General features: G+C 36.8%; 1 protein-coding gene across 2 annotated transcripts in view; it reads left to right on the top strand.

The window, feature by feature from the left end:
• Nucleotides 1–27127, top strand: part of HBS1L (HBS1 like translational GTPase) — an 82165-nt gene extending 55038 nt beyond the window's left edge. For both annotated transcript variants that reach the window (XM_045814771.2, XM_087865504.1), the window contains 11 exons: nucleotides 769–886; nucleotides 5428–5574; nucleotides 7429–7503; nucleotides 8060–8177; nucleotides 8801–8869; nucleotides 11647–11751; nucleotides 15544–15634; nucleotides 16056–16164; nucleotides 22217–22317; nucleotides 25207–25351; nucleotides 26476–27127. In XM_045814771.2, the coding sequence (XP_045670727.1) occupies nucleotides 769–886; nucleotides 5428–5574; nucleotides 7429–7503; nucleotides 8060–8177; nucleotides 8801–8869; nucleotides 11647–11751; nucleotides 15544–15634; nucleotides 16056–16164; nucleotides 22217–22317; nucleotides 25207–25351; nucleotides 26476–26487 (1090 nt within the window). In that variant the 3' untranslated portion in view covers nucleotides 26488–27127. The remainder of the gene's footprint in view (nucleotides 1–768; nucleotides 887–5427; nucleotides 5575–7428; nucleotides 7504–8059; nucleotides 8178–8800; nucleotides 8870–11646; nucleotides 11752–15543; nucleotides 15635–16055; nucleotides 16165–22216; nucleotides 22318–25206; nucleotides 25352–26475) is intronic.
• The last annotated feature ends 599 nt before the right edge of the window (nucleotides 27128–27726 follow it).

The raw sequence follows: 27726 nt of genomic DNA, 5'->3' as shown, positions 1-27726 counted from the left end.
GGAGTGCTCATTCATTATTCTGGACTGTTTGGCGCAAACCAGGATGAATGATTACCCAGTTTATTGCCCACCCTATTTCCCTTTCCTGTTGTCTGGAAAGGCTCAGTACCTTTGTAGACCCTCCCTGGGCTTTCTTATAAACCGAACCTGTATTTTTGTGGCTAGAAAGAGGCACTGTGTTGGTCTCCAAGAAGGACGAAGTGGGATGTGAAACAAACTACTGTTTATCTCTCTCATTTTTTAAAAATTTGTTATCTCCTTTGATATTTCCTTTTTTCTAAATGTGTGACATACTGACCTACCTTGCAAATGAAAATTTTATAAGTTTATTTTTATAATTAGTGAAGCATCTACATATGAAGATGAGGAAAACTGCCTGCTCATGCTCCACTTTACCCTCTCTTGTGTGCAGTGTTTACTGTTTCCTCCTCCAGAGGTGTCCCCATATAGCTTTCCTTGTTCACAGTCTACCTAGCCTTTTAGCAAAAGAAAAAAAAAAAGAAAAGAAATGGGAAATATCCAGCATTTTGATTAAGCTCTTGCTGTGTCCACAACCATATATTAAAGCCATACACGTGTAATTCTGTTACAGCAGAAATTCTAGCCCCAATTGAATGGCTTAATTTGTCAAAATAGTAGACTGTGTGATAAAATTCCCATTATTTCTTAAGAATTTAGACTGTTATTTAGCCTATATTATTAAATAATTTAGCCCATAGCACCGATTATTTCTATAGTGTGTTCTAACCATTTTATGTTTTCTTTAAGGGGAGTAACAATGGATGTTGGTATGACAAAGTTTGAGACCACAACCAAAGTTATTACATTAATGGATGCTCCAGGCCATAAGGATTTCATTCCAAATATGATTACAGGAGCAGCCCAGGTACCAGATAGTTCCTAAATTATACTACACTGATTGTACATACAATTTTCTGATGCCGAGCTTATAGTTCTAGGATTATAACTTTTAAAATATTTTGAAATTAAAAATTTTAACTTTTGAAAAAATTTGAAAAAATAAAGATTGTTTTTTTATGATCTTATTGGTACTATATAAAACTTTTCTAATATTATATAGAAATAAATCTATAAAAGCTTTTCTAATATTATATAGAAATAAATGTATAAAAGCTATGAATTTCTTATAGTAAAAATAAAGGTAAAATAGTTGATGAGATATAGTTTTTATATTGTATTTGATAAGTTGGAGTGAATATTTCAATATCTGAATTTTTACTGTATTTATATTTAAGGCCTGTATCTTAAAAGTGCTGATTTATGCAGAGATAATGAAGCTTGGGACTTTTGCCCCTGTGGTTTAATTGCTTTCTTTGTAGGATTAAAAAACAGTTGCAATTTGTAGAATTACATGATTCTTAAGAATACTGAAAAAAATCAAAGATAATAACTTCAAATAATTAAAATAATGAAAATAGCATTGCACCCAGAGGACATGGATTTTTTTTTTTTAATAAAATATGATTATTGGAAGAGTTCAAAAGTTTGCTTGTGTCACTTGGCAAAAAGTATGACTTAAGCAATTGGCCATTTTCTGAGTTCTTAACATCTATTTAAAGGGAATGTTCATATGACCATTCGTCAACCTAGAGAGGATGTTACATAAATAAATTAGAATATATTTGAAGATAAATGAGAGAATATTCTATTTTAGGAAGTTGATACATAATTTCAGAATATTAATTTTAGGCCCATGGACTGAAGAAGATATTGAAGATTGAAAATTAATTATCACTCTTGACTGAGTACCAAATAGGGGCTAGACACTCTGTGAAGTGTTTCATATATATTTAGTTTAATCCTTATAAGGAAGGTGCATATTAGCCCTATTTTATTTTACCTTTTTTTTTTTAAGATTTTATTTTTAAGTAATCTCTCCCCCACAGTGGGGCTCAAACCCACAACCTCGAGACCAAGAGTTGCATGTTCTACCAGCTGAGCCGTCCACGTGCTGCCCCATCCCTATTTTAAATTAGTGTACTTCTCATTTCATTTACCAAAGGACACAATATATTTTCCCTTTGTTTCATTGTGTGTGTGTGTGTGTGTACTGTACGTATGTTTGTTTTTATTCGATGAATACTTGCTGAGTGCCTGCTGTGTGCCAAGCACTGTGGTAGGCAGTATAGGGATATGAACTAAGAAGCACATTTTGATAGTTTAATGGTGGGGGGGGCAAACATCAAAACAAGGAGTACAGTAAAATGTCTTTGAGTCCTAGAATCTTAGAATCCAGAATAATCATAAAGATCATTTATTCCAAACTCCTGATGGAACTAGGATAGGAAAGGATTTCAGAAATTATCTAATTGAATTCTATTATATGACAAATGAAGAAATGGGCTCAACATATTAGGGAACTTAGTGTGGAAAATACTGGGGTAGGCTTTTAGGGATACAAAGAAAGATGCGGGTATGCAGCTTCTCCTCGGAAATCACGTAGGAAGGTAAAACATATAAAGATGAAAGGCTAACACAAATGTACTATAAGAATATACACAGTATACGTGATAAGGAAAGATCTCTGTAGTGCTGAAAAGGCTTCCTTGAAAATGTGTAGGCATTTGAGCTCCCAGAGACAAGCTGCTGCATGAAAAAATAGAGAAATTGCCCCGAAATTTTTTAGAGATAGTAATAGGAGAGAGAATTAGGAAGAATACTTATTGCCTTAGATATCTTAATGTCAATTCAATAAATTTCAAATTTTTTTTTTTTTTTTAGATTTTATTTATTTGCCAGAGACCGAGAGAGAAAGAGAGGGAGAGAGAGCGCACAAGCAGGGGGACCAACAGGCAGAGGGAGAAGCAAAGCAGGCTTCCCACTGAGCAAGGAGCCCCACGCAGAACTCACTGGATTCCAGGATCCTGGGGTCTGACCTGAACCAGAGGCAGATGCTTAACGACTGAGCGACTAGGGCATCCCAATGAATTTCAGATTTTAACCTAAGAAAATAAATACAATTTGGCAGTTATTAGCGAAACCTGATTAGAAGGAGATTTACAGTTATTGAGCCTAGGATTTGGAAGGTCAGGGCTGGATGCTTTATATAAACTACACGTACTCTTCGGTGTTTCTGTGAAGTGAGCAAATCTTTACCTTTTTTTAAGTTTCCATTTAAATTCCAGTTAAGATATAGTGCAATATTATTTTCGGGTGTACAGTATTTTCATTCCACACTCCATAAAACACCCAGAGCTCCTCACTACCGAGTGCACTCTTTTTCTTTTTCAAGTTTTTATTTAGTTCTAGTTAGTTACCATACAGTGTAATATTAGTTTCAGGTGGACAGTATAGGGATTCAACACTTCCATACAAGTAGAATGAGACCGGGCAAGATGACACAATGTGCCCGAGGTGTGGGCCCTGTTGGTGAGTACACATGAGTGAAACAGTTTTCAAATGGATTGCTCCAATTTGTGCTCTTAACCAAGAATTCTTGTTCAAAGAACTGGATCTCATTGAAGAAACTAGGGTTCGACATTTCAAGTCATGAAGGATTGGAAATGAATTCTGAGCTTAAGACGAGAAAAAAGGCAGGCATATGTGGGTAAGAATAAAAGGAAAAAGACTGGAAATCATGGTGTAAATTGCCCCACCACAGTATGTGGGTGATACGTCTAATATAAAGTTCTGTTCAGAGCAAAGTATCTGATAAATTCTTTACTTACTTCATGACCATTTTATTTCTCATTATGGTGAAGATTATATGGCAATGTATGTGACATTCTTTAAAAACTGGATAGTGTAAACATAAAATGTTGAGGAAACAATGATGAGGAAAGCTCTTATGGACTCTGTTCAGACTAAAAGGCCAGAGCGCTTCCTGTGGGTGGAAGACCCTTGAGAGAGCGATTATCCAGGTCCATTCTGAGCTAGCCAGGAGGGGACTGCTGGAGTTCGTCATTACACCCTGGATTAGAGAAAAACAGATTTCTGTGAGAACAGGTAGGCCTGCAAGACAAAAACCGCAAAGGGGGAAAATGCAAGAGTGCTCCTCTCAAGAACGTCCTGACATTGCATCGACAGAAATACTTGACGAGGACGAAAGTGGAGGGACACCTAGGATTGCACAAACCATTCTCTGCAAATTCCCAAAGACTGCATCCACATGATGCAGGTGGAGTCACATAAAGAAGTATCAACCTGGGCACCTGGGTGGCTCAGTAGGTTAAGCGTCTGCCTTCGGCTCAGGTCATGATCTTGGGGTCCTGGAAGCCCTCCATTGGGCTCCCTGCTCAGCGGGCTCCCTGAGCGCCTCCTTGCTCAGAGGGGAGTCTGGTTCTCCCTCTGCCTGCTGCTCCCCCTGCTTGTGCTCGCTCTCTGTCTCTCTCAAATAAATAAATAAATAAATAAATAAATAAATAAATAAAATCTTTTTAAAAAAAAGCATCAACACAAAAGAATAATGGGAACCCATAAAACTAGTGTCAATAAGGCTAAAGAGGAAATGGAACTAAAGCTAATGTCAGCTTTTTTCCTTCTTTTTTTGTATGTAAATGGAGTGTGAGAGGAAAAATCTCTTTCACCTGATTCTCAAAATGCTCCAGAAAGGTTAGAAAACTTTGTTAAGTCCAGGTTCTTTTTCTCTGCCGTTAAGGGTGAATGTGCTATTTCTGGGTAACTCATTTATTCAGTTTTTCATCATTATAAATAGTACTCTGGTAAACATCTTTGTCGATTTATAATTCTCGAGGATAAAGGCCAGGAAGTGGAAGTGATGGGAAGCAAAATATGTATAATTTTAAGGCTCTTGATACTTACTGTGAAAATGCCCTCCAGAAAGCTTCCTTCCTTAAACAGGAGGTATGGAAGAATGCCCATCTCACCGCGCCCTCGCCTGTAGTAAATCATTCTGTCTTTTAAGTCTTGCTTATGTGATTTCTAAAAGTGGGAGAAGGAAAGAATATGTTCATGTATTTTTAATGTCTTTTTTTTTTTTTTTGGTTTCTAGTGAATTTGAATTTTTTCATGTTTCTCGGCCATTTGTATTTCTTTAGCAAATTGTTTACTTGTACCCTTTAACTATTTTTCTACAGAGATGTGTCTTTTTTCCCTGGTTTAGTAAAGTTCATATTAAGATTATAACTTTTACAAATATCTGTCCCTGTTTACTTATGTTTTAACTGTGTTTCTGTATTTTCTCCTTTGCCTAGATATTTTAATTGTTATGTAATCAAATATGGGAATTTTTTTATTCTTTATGCCATTATTTTTAGCCACATGCTAGTATTTTTTTATATTTAAATTTTAATCCATCTGTGTAAGTCTTTTGTTTGATTTGCTTTGGGGTTTGGAGTCAGGTTAGGGTCTGCCTTTAAAATCTAACCACAATTAATCGACTAATCTGTCCTTTGAATTAAAGTGCTGTGATGTTATTCCTAGTTTTGATTATTTCTTCTTTCTTAGGCAGATGTAGCCGTTTTAGTTGTAGACGCCAGCAGGGGAGAGTTTGAAGCTGGATTTGAGACTGGGGGACAGACACGAGAACATGGCCTCTTGGTTCGTTCTCTTGGAGTCACACAGCTTGCTGTTGCGGTCAATAAGATGGATCAGGTATTTGAAGATGAATGAGCATTCGTTTCATTTCAGATGTTAGTTAAGATGTTATCCTGCCATGTCGATGACCTCAGATGACATCTTATTCGTCTGGTGGTCATATTTAAAAGAATTAATTCATGGTCCTCATATTAAATAAATGAGATACAAATAGTTTTTAAGCAAAAAGATGTCTTCTCTCACTTTCAACATTAATTTTAAAATCTTACCCAAAAACCTAATGATGTACTATATGTTGGCTAATTGAATTTAAATAAAAAAAAGAAAAAAAATCTTAAAATTGTTTTTAGGTATAAAATAATACATAATTTAATTTAGTATAAAGAAACCTGAAATAAACTATATTTCCAACTCCCCTTTTCCCCCCAAAATCTTTTAACATTTTGTTTTGTGCATCCATCCTGTTTATTTTTATAGGTGAAAATATCTTTCTTCATAACGTTGTGTTATAGTCTGTTTTGTTATCTCCTTTTTAAAAAAATGATAATGTTCTTGTGCATGTTTCCTAGTAATTAACTTTTGTATGAACAGGTTGTTTTGATAGCTCTTTTCTAGTCTGTTTTAAAGATATATGTAACTTATTCAGATAATCCCCTATTTGTGAATATTTCCAGGTGTGTGTGTGTGTGTGTGTGTGTGTGTGTGTCTGTATGTGTATGTATTTAGAAATAGCTTATTCTTTGGAAATTTCTGGGCCTAAGGGCATATGCATTTTTAAGACTTGCTATATATATGACCAAAATGCCTTCAAGAAAAGTTCTAGTTATTTATTCTCAGCATATATAGTATATGCACTTCTTCAAACACTTATCAACACTGCTGTTATTAAGTGATTATTTTCCAATTTGATATGCAAAACATGTCTTTTTTTGTTAACTTAATATACTTTGTATATTTATTAACCATTTATGTTTTTAATTTTGGAATTATTTATATAATTTGCTCATTTTTAAAACTTTTCTTACCAATTTTTAAGTATAATTTACTTATTAAAGATATTAAGCCTTTATCTTGTCTTAGATATTTTTCCCAATGTGTTATTTTACTTTTCATTTTGTTTACTTTTCATTTTGTGTGTTTTTGATATATACTCAACTTTATAAATATTTCTTTTTTATTCTTTTTTTTTTAATGCTTAAGTATATTCTTACCCTGGGATCAAGTACTTATTCACCTACATTTTTCTGTATAGTTCTTTTACAGTATCATTATTACACATACCTTTTATTTTTCCCTAGTATTTTAGTATGAAAAATTTCAAATACAGAGAATATAAAAAAGAAAAGAATAGTAGAAAGAATTTTACAGTAAATACCGTATAATACCCACTGCTTAAGATTCTTCTACGTACTTGATCACAGCTTTGTCTGTCTACCCTGTGTCCATCCATTAATTCATCTTATTTTGACAAGAATTTCCAAGTAAGTTACACATTGTTACACTTACCCCTAAATACTACAGCATGCAGAGTTCATATCACATATACATTTTTAGTCTATTTGGCTTGGGGAGGTGTATCAGTAATTTTACTTTACTTCAGTAGTTGGTCCGAGCACAGTTTAAGAAATTACTCACTCTGTCTCCTTAAATTTGAAATCACTTACAGCATATATAAAAAGTTCTGTATGTATTGGAGTTTGTTTCTAGGTTTTCTGTTGTAGGAAAAGTTATTTTTAGATCATATCAATAGTAAGATCTCATATTCTGAGTTCAAATTTTAATAGATCTCATATTTAATAGGTTTTATATTTATATTTTATAGTCTTGATTTTTTTATATTTTATTGCAGAAATTTAAATTTTATATATAGCATGGTCTGAAGCATAGTTTTAAAAATTGAATCTTTATCAGGTTAATTGGCAACAAGAAAGGTTTCAAGAGATTACCGGAAAGCTTGGGCACTTTCTTAAGCAAGCAGGTTTTAAGGTAAGATAATTTTAAATTCATTTAGTTACCTTTAGTCTTGTCTTACTGATATGGGAGAAGAACCTAATGCTTTGGTGTTCTTGTTAAGTATGTTTAATTTTGTTTATTTTTATTTCTGCCTGGTATCATGTATATCTTATGTTCTTTGGGTTACTTCACCATAGAAAATTGCACATTTTATAAATTGGCTTGGATTTAAAATAAATAAAAGACTTTTCTGCAGCTATTAATTAGGTGGATAGCTTTAGGGAGGTCACAGAGGAATGAAAACTACATTTCCACCACAGTGGAAACTAGTGAAGAGGAATTTCTGTAGCAAAATGTGAATAAAATATCCCTGTGTTACCAGGTAAAAATGCCTGAGTGTTTTGGAACAAATTTGCAAGTTTCCCACAAACTCAAAATAGTTGAAAACTGTTGGTTCAATGATTTCTACTACTTTTTAAAAAGTACATTGTCGAATTTGCAAACTTGGTGCAGCATGGTAATAGTGAGCCTTTTAACTTTTTGAAAGCAGTGTTGTATTAAGTTTCATATATTCAATCCTTTTTAATAGGAAAGTGATGTAGCTTTTATCCCTACAAGTGGTCTCAGCGGTGAAAATCTAATCACAAGATCTCAATCAAGTGAACTCACAAAATGGTATAAAGGACTGTGTTTATTAGAACAAATTGGTAAGTATACTGCCATACGAATTTTTTTTTTTTAAGATTTTATTTATTTGACAGAGAGAGAGACAGCCAGCGAGAGAGGGAACACAAGCAGGGGGAGTGGGAGAGGAAGAAGCAGGCTCCTAATGGATCAGGGAGCCCGATGTGGGGCTCGATCCCAGGACCCTGGGATCACGTCCCGAGCCGAAGGCAGACGCTTAACGACTGAGCCACCCAGGCGCCCCTGCCATACTAATTTTGATGCACTAAAAGCTTGATGTTGTTATTTAGAGTTCTTGATGGGAGACAGTGACGTATGTGAAAAAGCATAGGATTTGTAGTCAGAAGAGCTAGTGTAGTAGTTTTGAAATCACCTGCAGTATTTAACTAATACTCAGTTTTCTTTACTTAGTTAATGAGGCTCGTGCCTATCCTACCTAACCCACAAACTATTGTTGACCTTAAATGAGATAACGTGTATGGAAACATTTTACCAAGTGTTATAAGAATGAGAGTCAATTTGCAATTAGTAATTATAAGAGAAAATTATTTTCTAGGAGAGTTGGGACTATAATGGGCCAATTGGACCTGAGTCAAAAATTATTTTTAAATTAAACCTTGTTTTGTTTTGCGATTTTTTTTTCCAGACTCCTTCAAGCCTCCTCAGAGATCTATTGATAAGCCTTTTAGATTATGTGTGTCTGATGTTTTCAAAGGTAAGTACTCCCTCTACAGTGCTGCTTCAGTCTGGCCCCTGCTTTTCATTTTCTCCTGACCTCTTTTCTTAGACAAAATTATTATACTGTCTTGGTATTCTCCCTTCTCTGTGCCAGTGTAAGGATCGTTGCCAAATTAATCTCCAAGTGCATAGTTCTAGTTCTTTAGTTCCCCTGCCCAGAAAACTCTTCAGTTTGCTTCAGTTTACGTCATTTCCCCAGCTCATCCTCATCCTCCAGGTGTGGCACACCTTATCCTTTCCTTCCTAGCCTCCTGTGTTTTTTCCTCTCTTTGGATCTCTTTCGTTTCTGTATCCTTCAGCCAAACTGGATTGTTAGCCATTTCTTAAGCACATGGAGTCTTGTTGCCACTCTGGCTACCCGATGTTCTGCTCTTCTTTTTCTTCACTTGTCCATCGCCTACCCATCTGTAGCAGTCTGGGTCCAAACAGGAGATGGATACCATACCTTGCTAAAAAGCTAAGTTTAATATAAAAAAATATTAATATGATAAAAAGAGTGACTATAAGAGGAAAGGAGACTCTATCTGGTACTGGAGGGCTGAGGAAGAGACACAAAGAAAGAGAAACTTAGAAGGCCGTGCTGAAGAAGGTGTTGTATTAAGTCCCTAAGAGTATATCCAATTTAATGTGTACTAGACCCTATTTAGAAAACTATAAAATGGAAGTGGAATAGAGATCTTAATAAATAAAAGGGTATAACATATATGTTGGAATAGTCAGTACAGTGTAGGTGGCAGTGGTCTCCCAAATTTCCATTATCACCAAGCAGGCAGTGCAGAGTGGATTCAGGACTGAGCAGCAATAAATTGGTAACAGATGGGCTCACCCATGCACGGACCCTACGGTACCCTCTGTGTTCTGTGTATCCTCTGTCATCGCATTGTTTGTGAGGTATCATAATTGTTTCTGTGCCCTTTGTTTAACTTAGACTGTGAAGTCCTTAAGGGTGAGTACTGTCTTTTCTGTGTCTTAATCTGCAAGACCTAGCTCAGTGCCTGGCACATAGTACATGCTTAATAAATGTTTAATAAATGGATGAATGAAGGTGCTTCTTAAAAAATCATTCAATGAACTTGAAATGAATCATTATTATTAGCTTCCCAATTCTAGTAGTAGAAGAAATATGGTAATGCTTTTTAAAATGCCTGTTATCTACTTAAAATACAAAATATAAAAATATTTTGATTAACAGTATTTGCTGAGTCTGCTTTTTCGCCTTCTGTTCTCTCTCTCCTTGGGCTGCTCCCTGGCTTCTGCTTACACTCCTCCCCGTCAGCAGTTCCCACTGAGGTTACCAAATGAGCCTTTGGTTGCCGAAGTCAGTACACATTTCCAGCTCTTGCCTCTACCTTACCAGAATTTGGCATCACTTCTGAGACTGGTAGCCATATCCGTTTTGAAACTTTTCTCCCTTGGTTTCTGTGACCCACTTTCTCCTGCTCTCCTATTTCTCTGACTTCTCTGTATCTTCTTTGCGGGCTCCTCTTTTTCTGACTCCTCGCTGGTGTTCTGTTGCTTCGGTCTTTTGCTCAGTCTACATGCTATTTTCAGACAGACATCCGTGGCTCATCCACCTCCTGGGTCTCGATGCTCCCAAATCCCTATCTCCAGCTCAGGCCTGTTCTCGCTCTCCAGATACATGTGCTAACTGCTGCTGGGTGTCTCCACAGCGAGTGTGCTCCCGGGGTCCCATTCTCATGGGATCTGGTGTGATTGGTGCCCCCTGGAATACATCTTCTCCCACCTGCATGTCTTGTAGACACTTCACATTCGCCAAGCTAAAACAGATCTTCCTTAATTTCCTGTCTCACATTTAATGCACCATCATCTTAGACTTCTCCCTTTTTGCCATTGTCCGCCATCTACCTTGTCACCCAAATATCTACTTTATTCCCAAATTCTTGAGTTTACTTCCTGTCTGCAGTGTGTGCATTTCAGTCAACCTCCCCTCCTCTCTGACACAGAAATACCATGTCACTTCTCTGTTCACTATTTACTGGCTTTCTAGTCTTTAACTGAAGATGAAATTCAAGCCCTGAGCATGATTTATGAGGCCCCTCTATCATTTGTCCCTTGCCTATCCCTGTTGCTTCATGTCTTGGCTTTTTCCTCCTTACTCCGTGTGGTCCCATAAACATGTCATATAAATGACACGTGGGACTTAGCACATCCCACATGCAGTTATGACTCTGTGCCTTTGCACAAACACTATCCTGGTCAGCAGTGTTTTTCTTCTCCCCCTACCCATATACACAAGTACCTGGGAAACTCCTGTTCATTCTCCTTCCGAGTGTCCAGCTACAGTGCAGTCATTCCCCCTCATCATGGATTCTTTGGTGTACCTTTTTCTATTTTCACTGTACATTCTAAATAATATTTGTCTCTGGATAGTGTCATTGTTTCTGTCATTCTCTTCACTGGAGTAAACCCCTTTATGGGTAGGGGCTTATATTTTCATCTTTTTATCCTTAGAGGTTAGCACATGACTTGGTACTTAGTAAGCACTCAGTAAATATTTGAAAAAGGAATGAATCTCACTTTTTATAACATGAATATTTTTATTTTTAGGAAGGTCTAGAGTAGAATGTGGTATGCTATATTTAGTAGATATGTTAAAAATTCTGAAATGATCACTGCTTAATGTGCATTGCATTACTAGTTGTGTGTAACTCCTAGGGAGCCAGCTGTAGCTGATGGCAGCAGTCATCAGGTAACAGTGCTGTATGAATTGTAAGACTTGGGCATGTTTTGCAGATCAAGGATCTGGATTTTGTGTAACTGGTAAAATTGAAGCTGGTTATATCCAGACTGGTGACCGACTACTAGCAATGCCTCCTAATGAAACTTGTACTGCAAAAGGTATTCCTCTGCAAGATTCTTTTGCTAAAAATCTTTAAGTTGAGACAGCAAATTTTTAAAAGTAGTTTAGTTATTAACTCCTGAGTAAATAACCTCTTAGTGAAATTGTAACTGACTGTCAAAGTGATACTAACTGTTGAAGATAAAAATGTGAAAACATTAAACGATTTTTTCTGTTGTGACTATGTGTATATAAATGTACATAGAACATTCTAACTGTGGTAGCATTTCTTCTTTTTTTTTTTTCTGACACTGATTCTAAAAGCCTGGTTAGGATTTAACCAGATGTATAGACACCTGACAGATACATTTAAAATAGTATTCAGTAGCAGAAATTAAATCTAACCCCATCCTGGCACTAAACAGTCAATAACAAAGCAGACTGCTTGCTGTACTGCCTTGTTTTGAAATGTGTATTTCAGAATTACTATAAGTTAACAGCTTTGATCATGTTTCTACCAAAAAAGTTTTTTTGCACAAAGAGCTAAGAAAATAAGATGCAAATGCAGAGAATCCAAATGTTGAAAAGAGAAATTGAGCTAACGTGCTGCAATAACTGCTTTCCCACCTGTAATATATGGCCTTTCATAATGACCGATAACTATTTCTATCTTCGAATCCTTTGTCCTTAACTAGTGTATGTGTTATTCTTTCCGAATTCTGCTTAAAAGTATCTTAGTCTAGCTTCCAGGTAAGCCTCCAACTTCAAAATAAAACTGATGATCTGTTTTATACTACAGAGTAAATAATTTGTAACAATTTAAGCTAAAGTATACTGAAAATGTTAAAAATTTTTAGATTTCAATACTTTTCCTCTGTAACTCTTTTTTTAAAGATTTATTTATTTATTTTGAGAGAGAGAGAGAGAGAATGAGTGAGGGGGCAGAGGGAGAGGGAAAGAGAATTCCAAGCTGACTCCCACTGAGCATGGAGCCCAGTGCAGGTCTCGATCTCACGACCTTGAGATCATGACCTGAGCTGAAACCAAGAGTCGGGTGCTTAACCGACTGAGCCACCGAGGTGCCCCTTCTCTGTTACTCTTATTTATAGTTTATATCCAGAGTTGCACCTGACTGGTTTATAAATTTGGATGTACATTTTGTTTGAATTAATTTGCTTACTTTAAAAGCTGATTTCTTAAAGATTATAAGAAATTAACGAATATCTGTTTAGGTAACAAGAGTTTAAACTTAATGATGAATAAGGGAATGAAAGCCAAAGTTACTTCCATTTTACTTTTTTATTTCTGCCAGCCTAGTGGTCATGGAAATTCTGTTTCTGTTTCCATAAAAAGTAATGCATACTTTTTTTTTTATTAAAGATTTATTTATTTTAGAGAGAGAGGGAGAGAGTGCAAGAGCATGAGCAGAGGGAGGGGCAGAGGGAGAGAGAATCTCAAGCAGACTCCTCACTGAGTGTGGAGCCCCACGCAAGGCTTGATCTCACAACCGTGAGATGATGACCTGAGCCGAAACCAAGAGTCGGGTGCTCAGCTGACTGAGGCACCCAGGCGCCCCAGTAATGCATGCTTTTTATAAAAGAATCATTTTCCATTGACCTATCCTTTGCAAGTTCAGATCTCTGCTTTTGTTTTTTATTTTTTTATTTTTTTATTTTTTATTTTTTTTTATTTTTTATTTTTTTTTAAAGATTTTATTTATTTATTAGAGAGAGAGAGACAGCCAGCGAGAGAGGGAACACAAGCAGGGGGAGCGGGAGAGGAAGAAGCAGGCTCATAGCAGAGGAGCCTGATGTGGGGCTCGATCCCATAATGCCGGGATCACGCCCTGAGCCGAAGGCAGACGCTTAACTGCTGTGCCACCCAGGCGCCCCTCTGCTTTTGTTTTTTAAAGTGATCAAGAGCTCCAGCGCTTTTGAAATACTAATTTATTTGTATGTTAACGAGCTTTTTTGAGAATAGGAATTTTTAAAATAATCAGTAGACCTGAATTAAAACCATGATCCTAAAATTATCATGGACCTTACAGATTGGCTCTTTTGTGACCTTCAGAATCATAATTTACCTGTGGAAGTACCACATTCTTTTCCTCTGTCCTTCCTGTCCCTTCCCCACCAGAAAAACTCTAACCATTTATCTTTAATCGTAAGGGGAAGCTGTATGAGAAGCACCTGAAGATCATACCCCACTCCTTAAGGGCCACTCTTGTAACCCGCCTGGGAGGTTCTTAGTCCTCAATGTCTAACTCTTGCTTTTGCTTGATTTCTTCATTATTCAGTGTACCCTTCTATCTCAACAATTCGGTCGCTAACCAGTAGTATCCTAAAAGAGAGAAGTGACTAAATCTGCTACCAACAAATGGAAATTCTGAATTGAGTTTTCATTTTGTTAACATATCAGGTTCATGGATTGTTACAAAAGAACTTCTTCATGTGATGTCTGTCCAATGAAGAAGGTCCTTAAGAAGACCAATATCATACATAGGACAGTGTAACATGTTTGGAGGGAAAAAAATCAGATGATAGATTGCCTCTAAAAAATTTTCTGTTGTTAATTGAACTTCTAGTATGAAAGCTCTTCAGAATCTTAAGCTAAAAGCAATCTCTGTTGTATGTAAGTAGCTAGCCCTGTCTTCAGTTCCACATTTCAGAACAAAAATGAGATATGGTCACTTTAAGTTTACATTTTAAAACTAAATTTAATTAGTTGAAAATTTAACAAACATTTCTTAATACCGTAATTGTTAACATTTTTTGGAGTCAAGAGCCTCTCTGGTGCCTTGGTGACAGTTATAGCCCCTCTCGGTTTAATGCGGTTGTGTACATACATAAAATTGTAAATAAAACCATAGGTTGTCTCAGAGTTCTTAAAGTTCTCCTTGAACTCGTAAAAAGTCTAAAAGAAACTTGCTTAAGAGTTCTTAAGAGTATGCTGCATAGGAAATTAGAGTATTTTGAGAAACATATGAATGAGTTATAATTTACTAAAAACATGTCAATCCAGAACTCTTTCACAGGGGTTGGCCTGTATACTGTCTTCATCAAAAGGTTCAAATTCTAGTGGAAAGGAACTTACCCCATTCATTGCCCCTTCGAATCAGAAAATATGAGATACCTTTGAAAAGCTTTTGAATAAGGTAGCTGAGTAATGCCCTTTGCAATTGTTCTCCAGGATTCTCCCTAGGTAATGAAGGTATATAGCAACATCTGGGACCGTTTTTAAATTAAATTTCCTACACTCTTCATGTAATCAGTTATCACTGTTCATCTCTCTCTCTCTGGGAAGCATTTCTTTTGAGCCAGGGGTAGTGAAGGAGCATGTGAAGAGCACCATCTGACTGAGCACTGATGCTGTAAGCGTTACTCAGAGAGTTAAGGTGACTGTTTAGGTAGTTGTCTAATTAAAGGCAAAGTTCAAGAGAATAAAATACTAGTGGACACCTTCCTTAGTTCCATACTTTATGTTATCAAGTATTTGAACTGCATTATTCTGCATGCAGCTGTTAATGTAAGTGAACTATTTGAATGGGGTGTGTTTAATGAATATACCGGTTGTAATAAGTGAGTTTTAAAGTTTTGATTAATTAAGTCAAAATCGGCCTTTTTTTGGACAAATAGGAGTCACTTTATGTTTAGGGTGGTGTTCTAGAAGAGTCAAGTCTAGAGGAAGTGTGTTTTCCTCAACGCTCACAGTTACACTTCTCATTCTCAATCCATTCATATTGAAAATGATGAGTAGTGACTGAGGAGGCATAAGTCAGCCAAGCTGTCTTGGTTGTTATGGTTTGATATTGAGGTGTTTCACTGTATGCTTTGGTTCTTACTCATTTCCAGGAATCACTCTGCACGATGAACCCGTCGACTGGGCTGCAGCAGGTGATCATGTTAGTCTTACGTTGGTGGGGATGGATATCATCAAGATCAAGTGAGTGAGAAAATCAGTTTAAGCGACCATTGTTTTGGATATAGGACCTCAAAACATAGATTTTGCTATTCGCTCACGAAACTGAAAGAATGAGTATTAATTTTGAATTTTATTTGGCCAAAAGTAGTCACTTGTAGAAGCATAAGAATGATGAGCACAACATACTTAAAACTGAAATTAATATATGTCAGCACATGTACTTGACATGTCCTTTGAATGAAAGCTATAATGTGTAAAAATGGTGTAAGGTTAATAATGGTATAAAGCTATGCTTTAACCCAAAAGGGAGTATTTAGGAAAAGTCCCCAATTTACTTGATTGTTTTACTTTGTAAATGGTTTTAGAGGTATTGCTATTGGATGTATATTTATCTTTCCTCCAGTTACAGTCTCTCTCTCGCTCTTGTTTTGTTTTATTACAGTGTTGGCTGCGTATTTTGTGGCCCCAAAGAACCCATTAAAGCTTGCACTCGTTTCAGAGCTCGAATCCTCATCTTTAATATTGAAATTCCAATCACTAAAGGATTTCCTGTAAGTTTCGAAATGTTTGTTATTGTCACTTCAAAGTAAACCTCAAAGTAACTGCATCCTAAAAAGTAGTAACTTAGTTTACAAGTGAGAATGCTATAATTATTTTCAACTAACATCTTAATACTCTAATCCAGAAAAACATGACATTAGACTTTGAAAGTCATTTTTTATTTTTTTATTTTGGTTCTTGAGCCTGGGGATTTTTTCAAAGAGGTATTACGAAGAAATAATCAGTAGGATACAAACTGATAATAGTCAAATTCATCTAGGGAAAATGGTATATATTTTTTACTGTGTTCTAGAGGTTATCTGACTAATCTCAGATTGTGTCTTTCTGTTCTTGCTTTGATATGCTTATTTATAGTGTTTTCCTATCATAAAAATAATACATTATTATATAAAACTTGGGAAAACACACAAATAAAAGATAAGAATATTCTGTAATTACATAACACATAACTATCTCTACACTTTACATTTTAGTGATTTTTTTTTTTATGTGTTCATGTTCAGTATTTATGAGTATATTCTAGGGATGCTTGTCATAGAATTAACTTTAATTGGGCTGAAGCAACATGTTCAGACCCTGCAAACTGTGAGGTTAGTTTGGTAGGTTATCATTTCCCAGCATCATCTGAACATACACATTATGGGAAGGAGGGGGATTTTATACTATAATGTTACTTAGCCAGAAGACCTACTACTTGTGAATTGCATGAGTTCCTTCTCTTATGTGTAATTTTTTTTTCAGATGTTTGGGAGCCATACTCTGTTTATAGTTTGATACTTTGTTTTTGCCACTTGACAGATGATGTTTTTCACATTAGGCTTTTCTTTTCTTCATCAGCCTATATAGTACAGATTTACATGACAAAATAAATGATTCTCTGTGGAATTAAATGACTTCCTTTGAAAATCCAAACAGATCGATTTTTACCATTTGATGCATTACTGCAGTAAAAATAAGACAATAATAGTAATTGACCTTTAAACTTAATTTAGTAATAATGTCTAGAGGTTGGGAATAAATTTACTTAACGTATTTAAATTCATGTTATACTTATACATCTTTATTTGAGATAACCATGTGCTTTGATTATAATCCTTTGTAATTATTTCTGTGTAAATTTGATCAGATAAAAATTGTAAGATACTGTTGAAATATTTTAGTTTTTATAATCCATATTCCTTTTCTCCCATATCCTAAAAAAGGAGTAAAAGTTTCTCTCCCCAACAAATGGTTATAGTTGAAAATATTTAATTTTTAAATATTTAGAATGCATGTTTGATAGGCAAGAAACTACAGCTAATTTGCTATGAGTGACTGGCCCTCGTTCTTAGAAAGCAGTATGTCCAATGGGGAGAAGCTGGAGAGGTTGGTTACTGTGTGTTTTTACTCATGCAGCAATAATCTTTTGCCATTGGAGAGGCAGAGAGGTCAAGAGGTCAGCAGTTAGTTTCAATAGTAATACTGTCTTCCTGTCTACTGTAGTTTCTTAAAAATACGGATGAATTGAAAGTTTGTCAGTGCTGCTTTATGGGATTCCACCCGCGTACGTTAATTCACGAGTACCCGGATGAAATTTGTTTCAGAAAGAAACAGTTGTGTTTTGTCATTTAATCTACTTCTTGTGGGAAGAAACCAGTTTTTGTTTGTTTGTTTTGTCTTTAAACCAAGAAAAGGCTTCCCAAGCAAGTAAAATTTACTATTTAGGGACTAGTTTCTTAACACTCAGAAGTATATTTGTTTCTCTTGGTTTATATGGTAAACTCGATTTAAGAAGAAAAAATAGAAGAATGGGTTAGACTTTAACTAAATTCACACTTTTTTATTGTGGCAAAATATTTCGTAACATAAAATTTTCTAGTTTCATGATTTTTAAGTGTCCAGTTCAGTGGCATTGAGTGCAGCCATCAACACCACCCGTCTCCAGAACTTTTATCCTCATCCCCTACTGAGGCTCTGTACCCATTAAATAATAACTCCCTATTATCCCTTCCCCTTTTCCCCATAACAGCTATTCTGTTTTCTCTATGAGTTTGCGTATTCCAGGTGCCTCCTGTAAGTGGAATCACACAATTTTGTCCTTTTGTGTCTGACTTACTTCACTCAGCATAGCGTGATGTTGTCAGAGTTCATCAGTGTTGTAGCCGGTGTCAGAATTTCATTTCTCTTTAAGGTTGGATGCTATTCCTTTGTGTGTATACACCACCTGTGGTGTATCCGTTCATCTGTGGATGGACATTGGATTGTTTCCGTCTTTGGCCAGTCGAACATTGTCATACAAGTATCTGCTTGAGCCCCTGCTTTCAATTCTTTTGGGTGTATACCTACAAGTGGAATTGTTGGATCACGCGGTCATTCTGTGTTTAACTTTTTGTGGCAACACTAAACTGTTTCGCACAGTAGCTGTACCAGTTTATGTTCCTGCCAGCAGTGCACAGCGTTCTCATTTCTCCACTTCCTCATCGACACTTGTTACTGTGTGTGTGTGTTGGGGGGGGTGATTTTTGTTGTTTGTTGGTTTATAAGAGGCAAACTCTGATGGGTGTGAAGTGGTATCTCATTGTGCTTTTGATTTGCACTTCCCCTAATGTCTAGTGCTGGGGAGCATCTTTTCACTTCTTTATGTATTTCGGGTATTAATCCCTTGTCGGATACGTGATTTGCAGATATTTTCTTCATTCTTCATTGGTTGTCTTCTTGATCTTTTAATAGTGCTGTTTGATGTACAAAAGTTTTTAATTTTGCTGAGGTCCCCTTTATCTTTTTCTTTCATTGCCTTTACTTTTGGTGTCACATATAAGAAATCGTTGCCAGATTCAACATCAAGGAAACTTCCCCCTCTGTTTTCTTCTATGAGTTTCATAGTTTTAGTTCTTTTGTTCGGGTCTTTGATCCATTTTGAATTAATTTTTTGTATGTGGGTAAAGCAAGGCTTCATCTTCATTCTTTTGCATGTGGATATCCAGTTTTCTCCGCACCATTTGTTATAAAGACTGTCCTTTCTCTATTGAGTGGGCTTGGCATCCTTGTTGCAAACTAATTGACCATATATGCATTGATAATTTTATAATATAGGTTACCTGGAGGTGTAAGGAAAATAAGAATTTGGCTTATTTTGCCACCTAACAGATTATATAGCTCATTATAGTTTATAATTTTATTTTCACAGCTGCACATGAAGTAGAGTCCCAACCCTTATATGAAACTCTTCAAGCTAGTGTGTTTCAGAATACAGAAATATTCAGATAATAGAAAGGTGATGTGATGCATGTAGGTTATGTAAAACCCCTAAGAGAGAATGGGGCAACACCCTGTAATCAAGCATAGTAATCATTCTGTACCACAGCTAATTAATATTAATGCTAAGTGAAAAAAATAAGAACCATAAATTGCCTTACTTCAGGTGCTGTTTTACTACTTAAATGGTTTATAGCAGAATTAGGAAAAACTTAGGTTTTCAATCTTTTGGATTTTGCAGTTGCAGATAAGATTATGCACTTGTGTTAGTGTTGTCTGCACTTAAGGAGAAGGAATCTGAGACTCAGGGGGTGGTGACTATCTGGATAAGAAGTGATTAAGGCAGGACTCAGACTCAGTACTTTCTACTTTGACACCCAGTCCTTTCTTTTCCTTTTACATTAGGCTGCAGACTGCTTTGAATTCTAGATGACTTTGTTTATATAATGTTAAGATAATATATAATTACTTTCCATCCACTTACTTGTATGTAGTTTTTTTTCACTTGTGTTCCACAAGGGTTTTTGTTTTTGTTTTGTTTTTTGTTTTTGAGCTACTACTTGTGAGATGGTGTGGTGATAAAAAACAAATAAAACTTACACTGTACCGCCACAACCCATTCTTCATCCGCTTCATTGCATGGAACCCACACATAGCTCACAAATAGGTTAGAAGAAGCTTAACTAGGTTCATGTGCCTCCATTCTTTCAAATTTGGCAAGCCATGGATGGAGACCAGTACCAATGTCATAGTCACACCCAAGCCAGGTAAGGGGCTTCTGCTTGTTTACCTGTTTGTTGCAAAAGGACTATTTATTAGATATGTAGACCTACACTGATGTTATACATTGGTGCTATTTGACCCCTGAATCCATTGGGCACAAATATGACTTTATCATGCATTATGGAAGGTTTTTTCCCCTAAGAGTTGGTTGTTAAATTTTTCTGGAATGTTTCCAGTTTATAATGGTCAAATGCCATTTATAAAAACAACACAAAAACAACACAAAACAAAAACACCCCAAAACTCATTTGCCTTTGCAGAGTAATGGAGGTTCAGTTGTGCCTTAAAAAAAACAAAGGGACACCACATGACTGATTTCCTCCATGTGTTTTAGGTGTTCTTATTCCTTCATTCTTTTATTTATTTCACAAATGTTTACGGAGTAGTGATTAAATATCTGGCACTGGTGTACATAGTTCTTAGTCTCACAGAGTTTATATTTACCTGAGATGACAGACACTTAAGACAGCAGTTACAATACAGGTGAGATGTTATGTCATGGGATTATGGAACAGAGAGGAAGGATCTAGCTCGGACTAGGGGTTCAGGCTCCTTGCAAGAAGTGATGCTTTACTCTAAGAGAGGTAGAGTAGGATGAGTAAATTTAGCCAGATGAAGCTGATGTGTTCTGGCCAGAAGCATGATAATATGTAACAACCTAAAGATTGGAAAGGACTTGGTTCATGTAGGGAGTGGAAGCTCTATGTGTCTGGAGCAGAGAACGCGAGAGAAGGTGGAGAGAGATGAGGCTGGAGAAGTAAGTGACGGTCAGGTTGACCAAGAGCCTTGGTGCCTTGTTGTGGAATTAAAGTTTCTGTGGTTTTAAAAAGCAAGGATGTGCCATTAAATTTGTCTTTTGGAAAATCAGTCTACTAGACATATGAAGAATGGGTGACAGGGGGCAAGAGTGGTGGCAGAGAGACCAGGAAGAAGCCTGCATTTTAACTTGGGTGACAGAGGATGGTCCTGGACTGAGGACAGCATTGTTCTGGAGAGAGAAGTCGACAGAATTAACCAAGTGCTGATTGAAAGACTCAGGTTTTAGAAAGTTACAGAGTTCAGGATTATGCGTTCACAAGTCCCCCTTGTATTTCTATTTTCTGAATGTGCAAGTTGTTTCATCCAGGAAGTTTCATAGTAGAAGTGTCAGTGCTTCTTCAAGCAAACAGCATAAAATGGTATTTCAAACCAGTTAAACTTTGGTTTTGCCACTTCCTTAGTATTTGGTCTTCCCACTATCCCCTAACATAGACATGTGGCACACTAAGCATTTATTATTTGAATGAGGATAGCCAGTCTGACTCTGACTCCAGTTGACCTCAGCATCAAATTCACCTCTGAAACATATCACCATGGCCACATAAAGTTACTTAGCCTTTTTTGATTTTAAACTTCCTTACATATAAAGCATGAACAGTAATAGCAAATATCCAAGGTCATCAGTTAACCGAATATTTACCATGTGCTAGGCACCACTTCAAAATAACTTCATCTGAATTTCCTCAGTGGTAACGAACCTGAGGCTGGAGGTGTTGGGGGTAAAGGGCTTTTAAAGGACTTGCCCCAAATCATACACCTAGAAAGTATCGAGTCAGGCCTGACTTCAAAGCCTGTCTACACTCCCACATAATCTTTTATTCTCATTATCCAACAATGAATACAGTAAGGACTGCTGACTAGGACAGGATCCCCCTTCCCTCATCGGTATGACGGAGCAGTTCGCCTCTGTTGAACATCTCTTCTCCCGGACACTGTCTCTGGTCCTGTTCAGTTCTCTTCACAGTCCTGTAGGTTCACACAGTAAGGTGGTAAAGAGAAACTTGAACTGGCTCCTGTGACCTTTTTGCCTTAGTAAGTTAGGGAACACCCTGATCAGAGTGGTGGGACTTAGAGGAAGCCGCTGGAGACGCTGGAAGGTCCAGGCAGAAGTGCTGGCCATAATAATATGATGAGATGTGACCGTCAGAGTAAAAGGCCACAGATGTACAGTAAAGCGTTGTTTGATGTGACAGTTTTTTGTTTTAGGTGCTGTTACACTACCAGACTGTCAGTGAACCTGCCGTTATTAAACGACTGATTAGCGTCTTAAACAAGAGCACCGGTGAAGTCACAAAGAAGAAGCCAAAGTGAGTGTTTTAATGCACAAATAGTGAACACAAACAATTCAGCAAATTTTTGACTGATTAATTCATTTTTGTAGTATTTCTCTTTGTGATAAGTAAAGTCTATTTTTACTTGCTCCAGAAATCTTTTTTTTTTTTTCAAAGACTAGATTAAAAGAAACACAAAACACATATTTAAGCTCCTGTCTAGGTATGAATGCTAGGTATAAGTTCTGTTGTGGATGATGGCAGTGGGGTGTGAATTGTATATAAAAAATATAAGTATAAATTTATATGTATATGTCAAGCCCTAGATACTGATGATGTAAAAATAAAGGGGCACTTAAAAAATCAGTTCTACATTTTAAAGAATGAATTTGAATTATGTCTAGCCACTAGTTCCAAATTCCAGCTGAGTGTTCCTCTTAACTCTCTTGTCACCCCCTCAATGAGAATCATTCTCTATGCTAAGAACACTCCAAGAAGAAAATGAATACATACTGTGTAGCTTCTAGAAATTGTTCCCTTTCTGCTCAGAATCCACTTGGAGCTTTAAGCGGAGGGGATCACTCACCATGTTGTTTCCCTCTGATTACCATTAACATCCAGGCCTACATCTGGACAGTTCCCTTTGGGACAAGATTGGGATTTTTCAAAGGAAGTGCTTCCTGAGAAACTTAATAAGTTTCTTAACCCTAATTCAATAAAGGCTAACCACAGTTTGGCTTGGCTGCTTCAGCTTTGGGGTTTTCCTCACTGCAACCCTATGGGGAATCCCACCCAAAATCCCCCTTTTTTAGTCTTTGGGTATTCCTCCTCATTTGCACCTGTAAAGAGGACAGAGGTGGTTAATGGGTTAATAGTTTGGCTGCAAGTAGAAGAGAGAGTCTTCATAGGGCTCTGAACCCATGCCTGTTTCTCCATTAGTTAGAAAGAAAGGGCTACTTAATCTCTCTCTGAAAAATAGTTCTTTAATAGTTCTTTTTATTTTATTTTTAAAGATAAGTTTTAAGAACTTACTGAACTATGGTTGACATACAATGTTCTATTTGTTTCAGGTGTGCAGCATAGTGACCCAACGGTTCTGTGCATTTTTCAGTGTAGTAACTGATAGTTCTTCATTTTTAACTTGAGTCTTTAGCTTCTGGCATGAGTGTCTGCCATCATGTTCTGAGAACTATAACTAATGGCCAGCATTTCTTGAGGACCACAATTTCCTAGGCTCTATCATGACTGCTTTCACATGGTTTATGTTCTCAGCAACCCTATGAAGCATGTACTGTTTCCCCCATTTTTCAGATAAGGAAACTGAGGTGTTAGAGAGGTTACATAACATGTTCAAGTTCACAGAGCTAGCAAGGGGCAGAGTCAGGATTTTAACCTCGGCTGTTGGTTCACATACAGGATATTATTTTTGGCAGGAGCCAAGTTGACCCACACAAGTGATTTGGAGAATTCTCAATCTAGAATTGACTCATCATACCTAATCCTGAATTTTCCCCTCCCTGCTTCTGCTACAAAGTCCTTACTCAATGATGCTGGGTTTTAATATATTCTCATATTAATGTTCCCTGGCACCTTATTTGCAGCTTTTCTCTTACTTTGCACCAACACCTTTTGGTCTTTCTCCTTCATTTCCACTTCAGGTATATTATAGACTCAGTTGCTTTATGTGGAATGGATTGAGCTTTCTAGAAACAAAATTAAGTGCAGATAATGAATATATTAGATGCTCTCCTTTCTTAGGAATGGGACTTTGGACTGAAATTGTCCAAAACCAGTATTTGGAAATTTTGGAATACTTTTTTAAAAACTTGTTTGGCTTATTCTAATCTGCCTGTCACCGAACTAATCTTTCAGAAGGAGAGTCTATAATTGCTATTTTCTATCCTTCTAGAGCACATCAAAATTAAATTAGAGAACCTTTTCAAAGTGCCCCCTTTTGGGTTTTACTCTTTCTGTAAGTTTAGATGAGCTCATGCACAAGGATTTTTGTTTAGGTATTTGTATGAAACCGCTTACAGTCAGGCTCATGTCCCCTGTCTCCCCCCCCCACCCCACCTTCATTTCCTACAAACATTGTGGGAAAAAAATCTTACATGATTTTATTCGAACCCCTGTTAAAGAATCACTATTCCTGTGTGAGAGAGAGAGGAGGGAGGGAAGGAGAGAAATTTAAAGTAGTCTGTTGGCTCTAGGAGATTGTCCTCTTCATAGGTAACTTCCTAACTTATAAACCACCAGTTAGAATTTTACATTGCATCCCTCTTTTTAAAATGAAAATTCTTTAGTTTTCTTTATTAATTGAACCTGTCAATTGCATGAGGAATGAATGAAAGGGAAGGCTTTGGTGGAGGGTCTTTGAGCATTTTAGGTCATAAGGTCCTTCAAGAGTTGTATTTGGAAGAGTGGTTTAAAAAAAAAAAAAAATATATATATATATATATATATATATATATATATATATATATATATATATATATATATAAAATGAACCACCTAATATTTCTTCTATCTAGAATCATTCCTATCATTTCTTTCAACGAACCCAGAAAAATACAAAGGCATATATTTTCATTTTAGGAAACTTTTTTTTTTTTAAAGATTTTATTTATTTGACAGAGATAGAGACAGCCAGCGAGAGAGGGAACACAAGCAGGGGGAGTGGGAGAGGAAGAAGCAGGCTCATAGCAGAAGAGCCTGATGTGGGGCTCGATCCCAGATCGCCGGGATCACGCCCTGAGCTGAAGGCAGACGCTTAACCGCTGTGCCACCCAGGCGCCCCTTTTTTTCTTTTTAAGTTCTTGCAAGTTGATTTGATCGAACGTGAAATACTTGCTTTTCAGTTTGTTACCATGTTCACTCACCTGTATGGGCTGTCCCTGTCCCCCCCCCCCACCTCTTAACCGCTAGACTGCTGACTAGAGGCCAGAACGCCCTGGTGGAGCTGCAGACTCAACGGCCGGTCGCCCTGGAGCTGTACAAAGACTTCAAAGAGCTGGGCCGGTTCATGCTGCGCTATGGCGGTGCCACGATCGCCGCGGGCGTGGTCACCGAGGTATCGGGAAGGGAGTGGTTGCTCACGGGTCCAGGTGTCTGTGCGTGACCTGCTTTGTAAGAATAATTCCTGAGAGTTCTTGGCTTAAGGGGAGCACAGTTATGGTATTAGAACAAGATTTTAAAATTCATGTTTAAAATTTTTTTAAATGATGTCAAGAAAATGTTTGGTTTTAGAACTTTTCATAGTGAGACTTCCGAACTGTCCTCTCCACGAAAAATGTTTCTCAAAATTCAAGTAAGTTTGTTGACAAATAGATCTGTAAGTAAGCAATGCAGATTATGAGAACACAGACTTTAAGAGTCAAACGAATTGGGGGAGGTGATTTCGTTGAATAGCAGAGCCCTCATTACTTTTTTTTCTTGAAATAACTGGTTCTCCGTGCGTTTGAAATGATCCATTCAGAAAGTTCAATTAATGTTTCCGAAAGGGACCTGTTGTATAATGTAAGGTGCAGTTGAGTTTTGGAGAAAATAGCCAGAGGTGAACCAACAAGCTTCAGTAATTTAAATGTTCTTCCACGCAATCATCATAAATATAAATCTTAAAATACTTAGAATACTTAGAATACTATATTTTTAATGAATACTTCATTTGATTGTTTTCTGCATGAAAATGGGATGTCTGCCTTGAACATAGGGCTTTATGTTGCATCAAAATTCAGTTATACCTGCATCCTGCAAAAGGCTTTGGCGTTCAGCTGCCCACGTTTGTTACCCACTGCTTCCTAGCAGCGCAAGCACATTTCTCCCTCAGTTCACTCACCTGTAAAAACAGGCTGGCAGAAGCCACCTCCCACAGTTGTGAAGTGAAAGGCGCTCACAAAGCATTTGGCACAGTAATTGGCATTCAGTAAATGTTACCTAATGCATTGTCATCAATATCACAGTCTGCCAAAGCATTCTTTCTAAAAGAGCATTCTAGAAATAAGATACGGTTTCTTGTGGAAAATAATGGAGAGATTGTAGTAAATCTCAGAAATAGCATGACTGAGGAAGGGGAAGAGTTACAGGAAAAAAGAATAGTTTCGTCTTGACCTAATGATTATATCGCTGCCATTTTCCGTTTGTTGTTTTTAAAATGTGATTGATTAAATTATAGCACCTTTCTTTTTTCTTTTACAGATAAAGGAATGATGGGTCAGAATTTCTACCGTGTTTCCAAATGCAATGAAATAGCTAACCTGTTTTTAAAGAATCCAGTTGTTCAGTTAAAGGAGCAATGTGCAATTGGTTATTTTTTTAAATGAGAAACTTAAAATGATATAATCATCTGCAAAGAAGTATTAATCATCACTCCTCCTAAAGTTTCAAGTTGCCAAATGGCAAAGAAAGGCTAATACTACACTTTCCTTTAAAAAAATGCTTTCCCTTTGAAATGTTAGTGAATGGATTTACTTCGCTGAGGTTTATGGAAACCATCAGAAATATGTATTAGACGACATTCAGTCATCATGAAATGACCTCTGCTTCCAGCCAAACCACAGAACGTTTACAGTGTTCAACTCTACTGCACACATTTTAAGGGAAAGTGACTAAATTGGGTTGTTCAGGCAGTTAATATTCAACCTGAGCAATTTTTTTTTCTTTTTTTTTTTTTAGTTAGCTAACAAAAGACTATAGGAAAGGTGTTTTGTGTTGAGCATAAGAATATTCTCCCTCCAACAAATGAACTTTTGAAAGCTTAGTTTGGAATTGGTGGAATCTGTCCCTTTGGTAACCAATATATTATTTAAGGTGTAAAGCCAACTAATAAAATGCCTTAGTTTGAGCATAACAGCAGACTGTGTTTTATTTCTTAGATTCTGTTTATGAGCTTCTCTACCACCATTGCTAAGAATGACTTGGGGATTTTATGGGATCAGTTTCACCTAAGTTTCTTGGCTCCTTCACATGAATTCTCGTTTTTTTTCCCCCTAATAGTATTTCTATTTCTAACCATAATTTTATTTCTCCTATTCTCTCTTTTACTCATTTATTTATTTAGAGGAGGGGAGGGGCAGAAGGAGAGAGAATCTTAAGCAGATTCTGTGCCCAGCGTGGAGCCTGGCACAGAGCTTGGTCCATGACCCTGAGATGATGACCTGAGCTGAAATCAAGAATCAGACGCTTAAACGACTGAGCACCCAGGCGCCCCTCCTATTTTCTCTTTTAGAATTACATGTATGATGACTTTATCTTTATCTTGCATACCTTATAGACTGTAAGTCCCCTGTGAGTAAAAGTCATGTATCTTTGAAGTTTCAGTCTCAAGCTCCAAGTTGTATTTAGGTAACGGGTATTTGCTGAGCGGCCTCCTGAGTGCTCGTGGCTTTAGAGTAGAATCTGTGCTCAGCTGAGCCTGGCACTCTGATCTGATAGACTGTATGATACGCT

Source organism: Ursus americanus, chromosome 11 (genome assembly GCF_024610735.1).
Source record: "Ursus americanus isolate L20-20 chromosome 11, mUrsAme1.1.p, whole genome shotgun sequence".
NCBI lineage: Eukaryota > Metazoa > Chordata > Mammalia > Carnivora > Ursidae > Ursus > Ursus americanus.
This window is presented reverse-complemented; position numbering and strand designations above follow the sequence as displayed.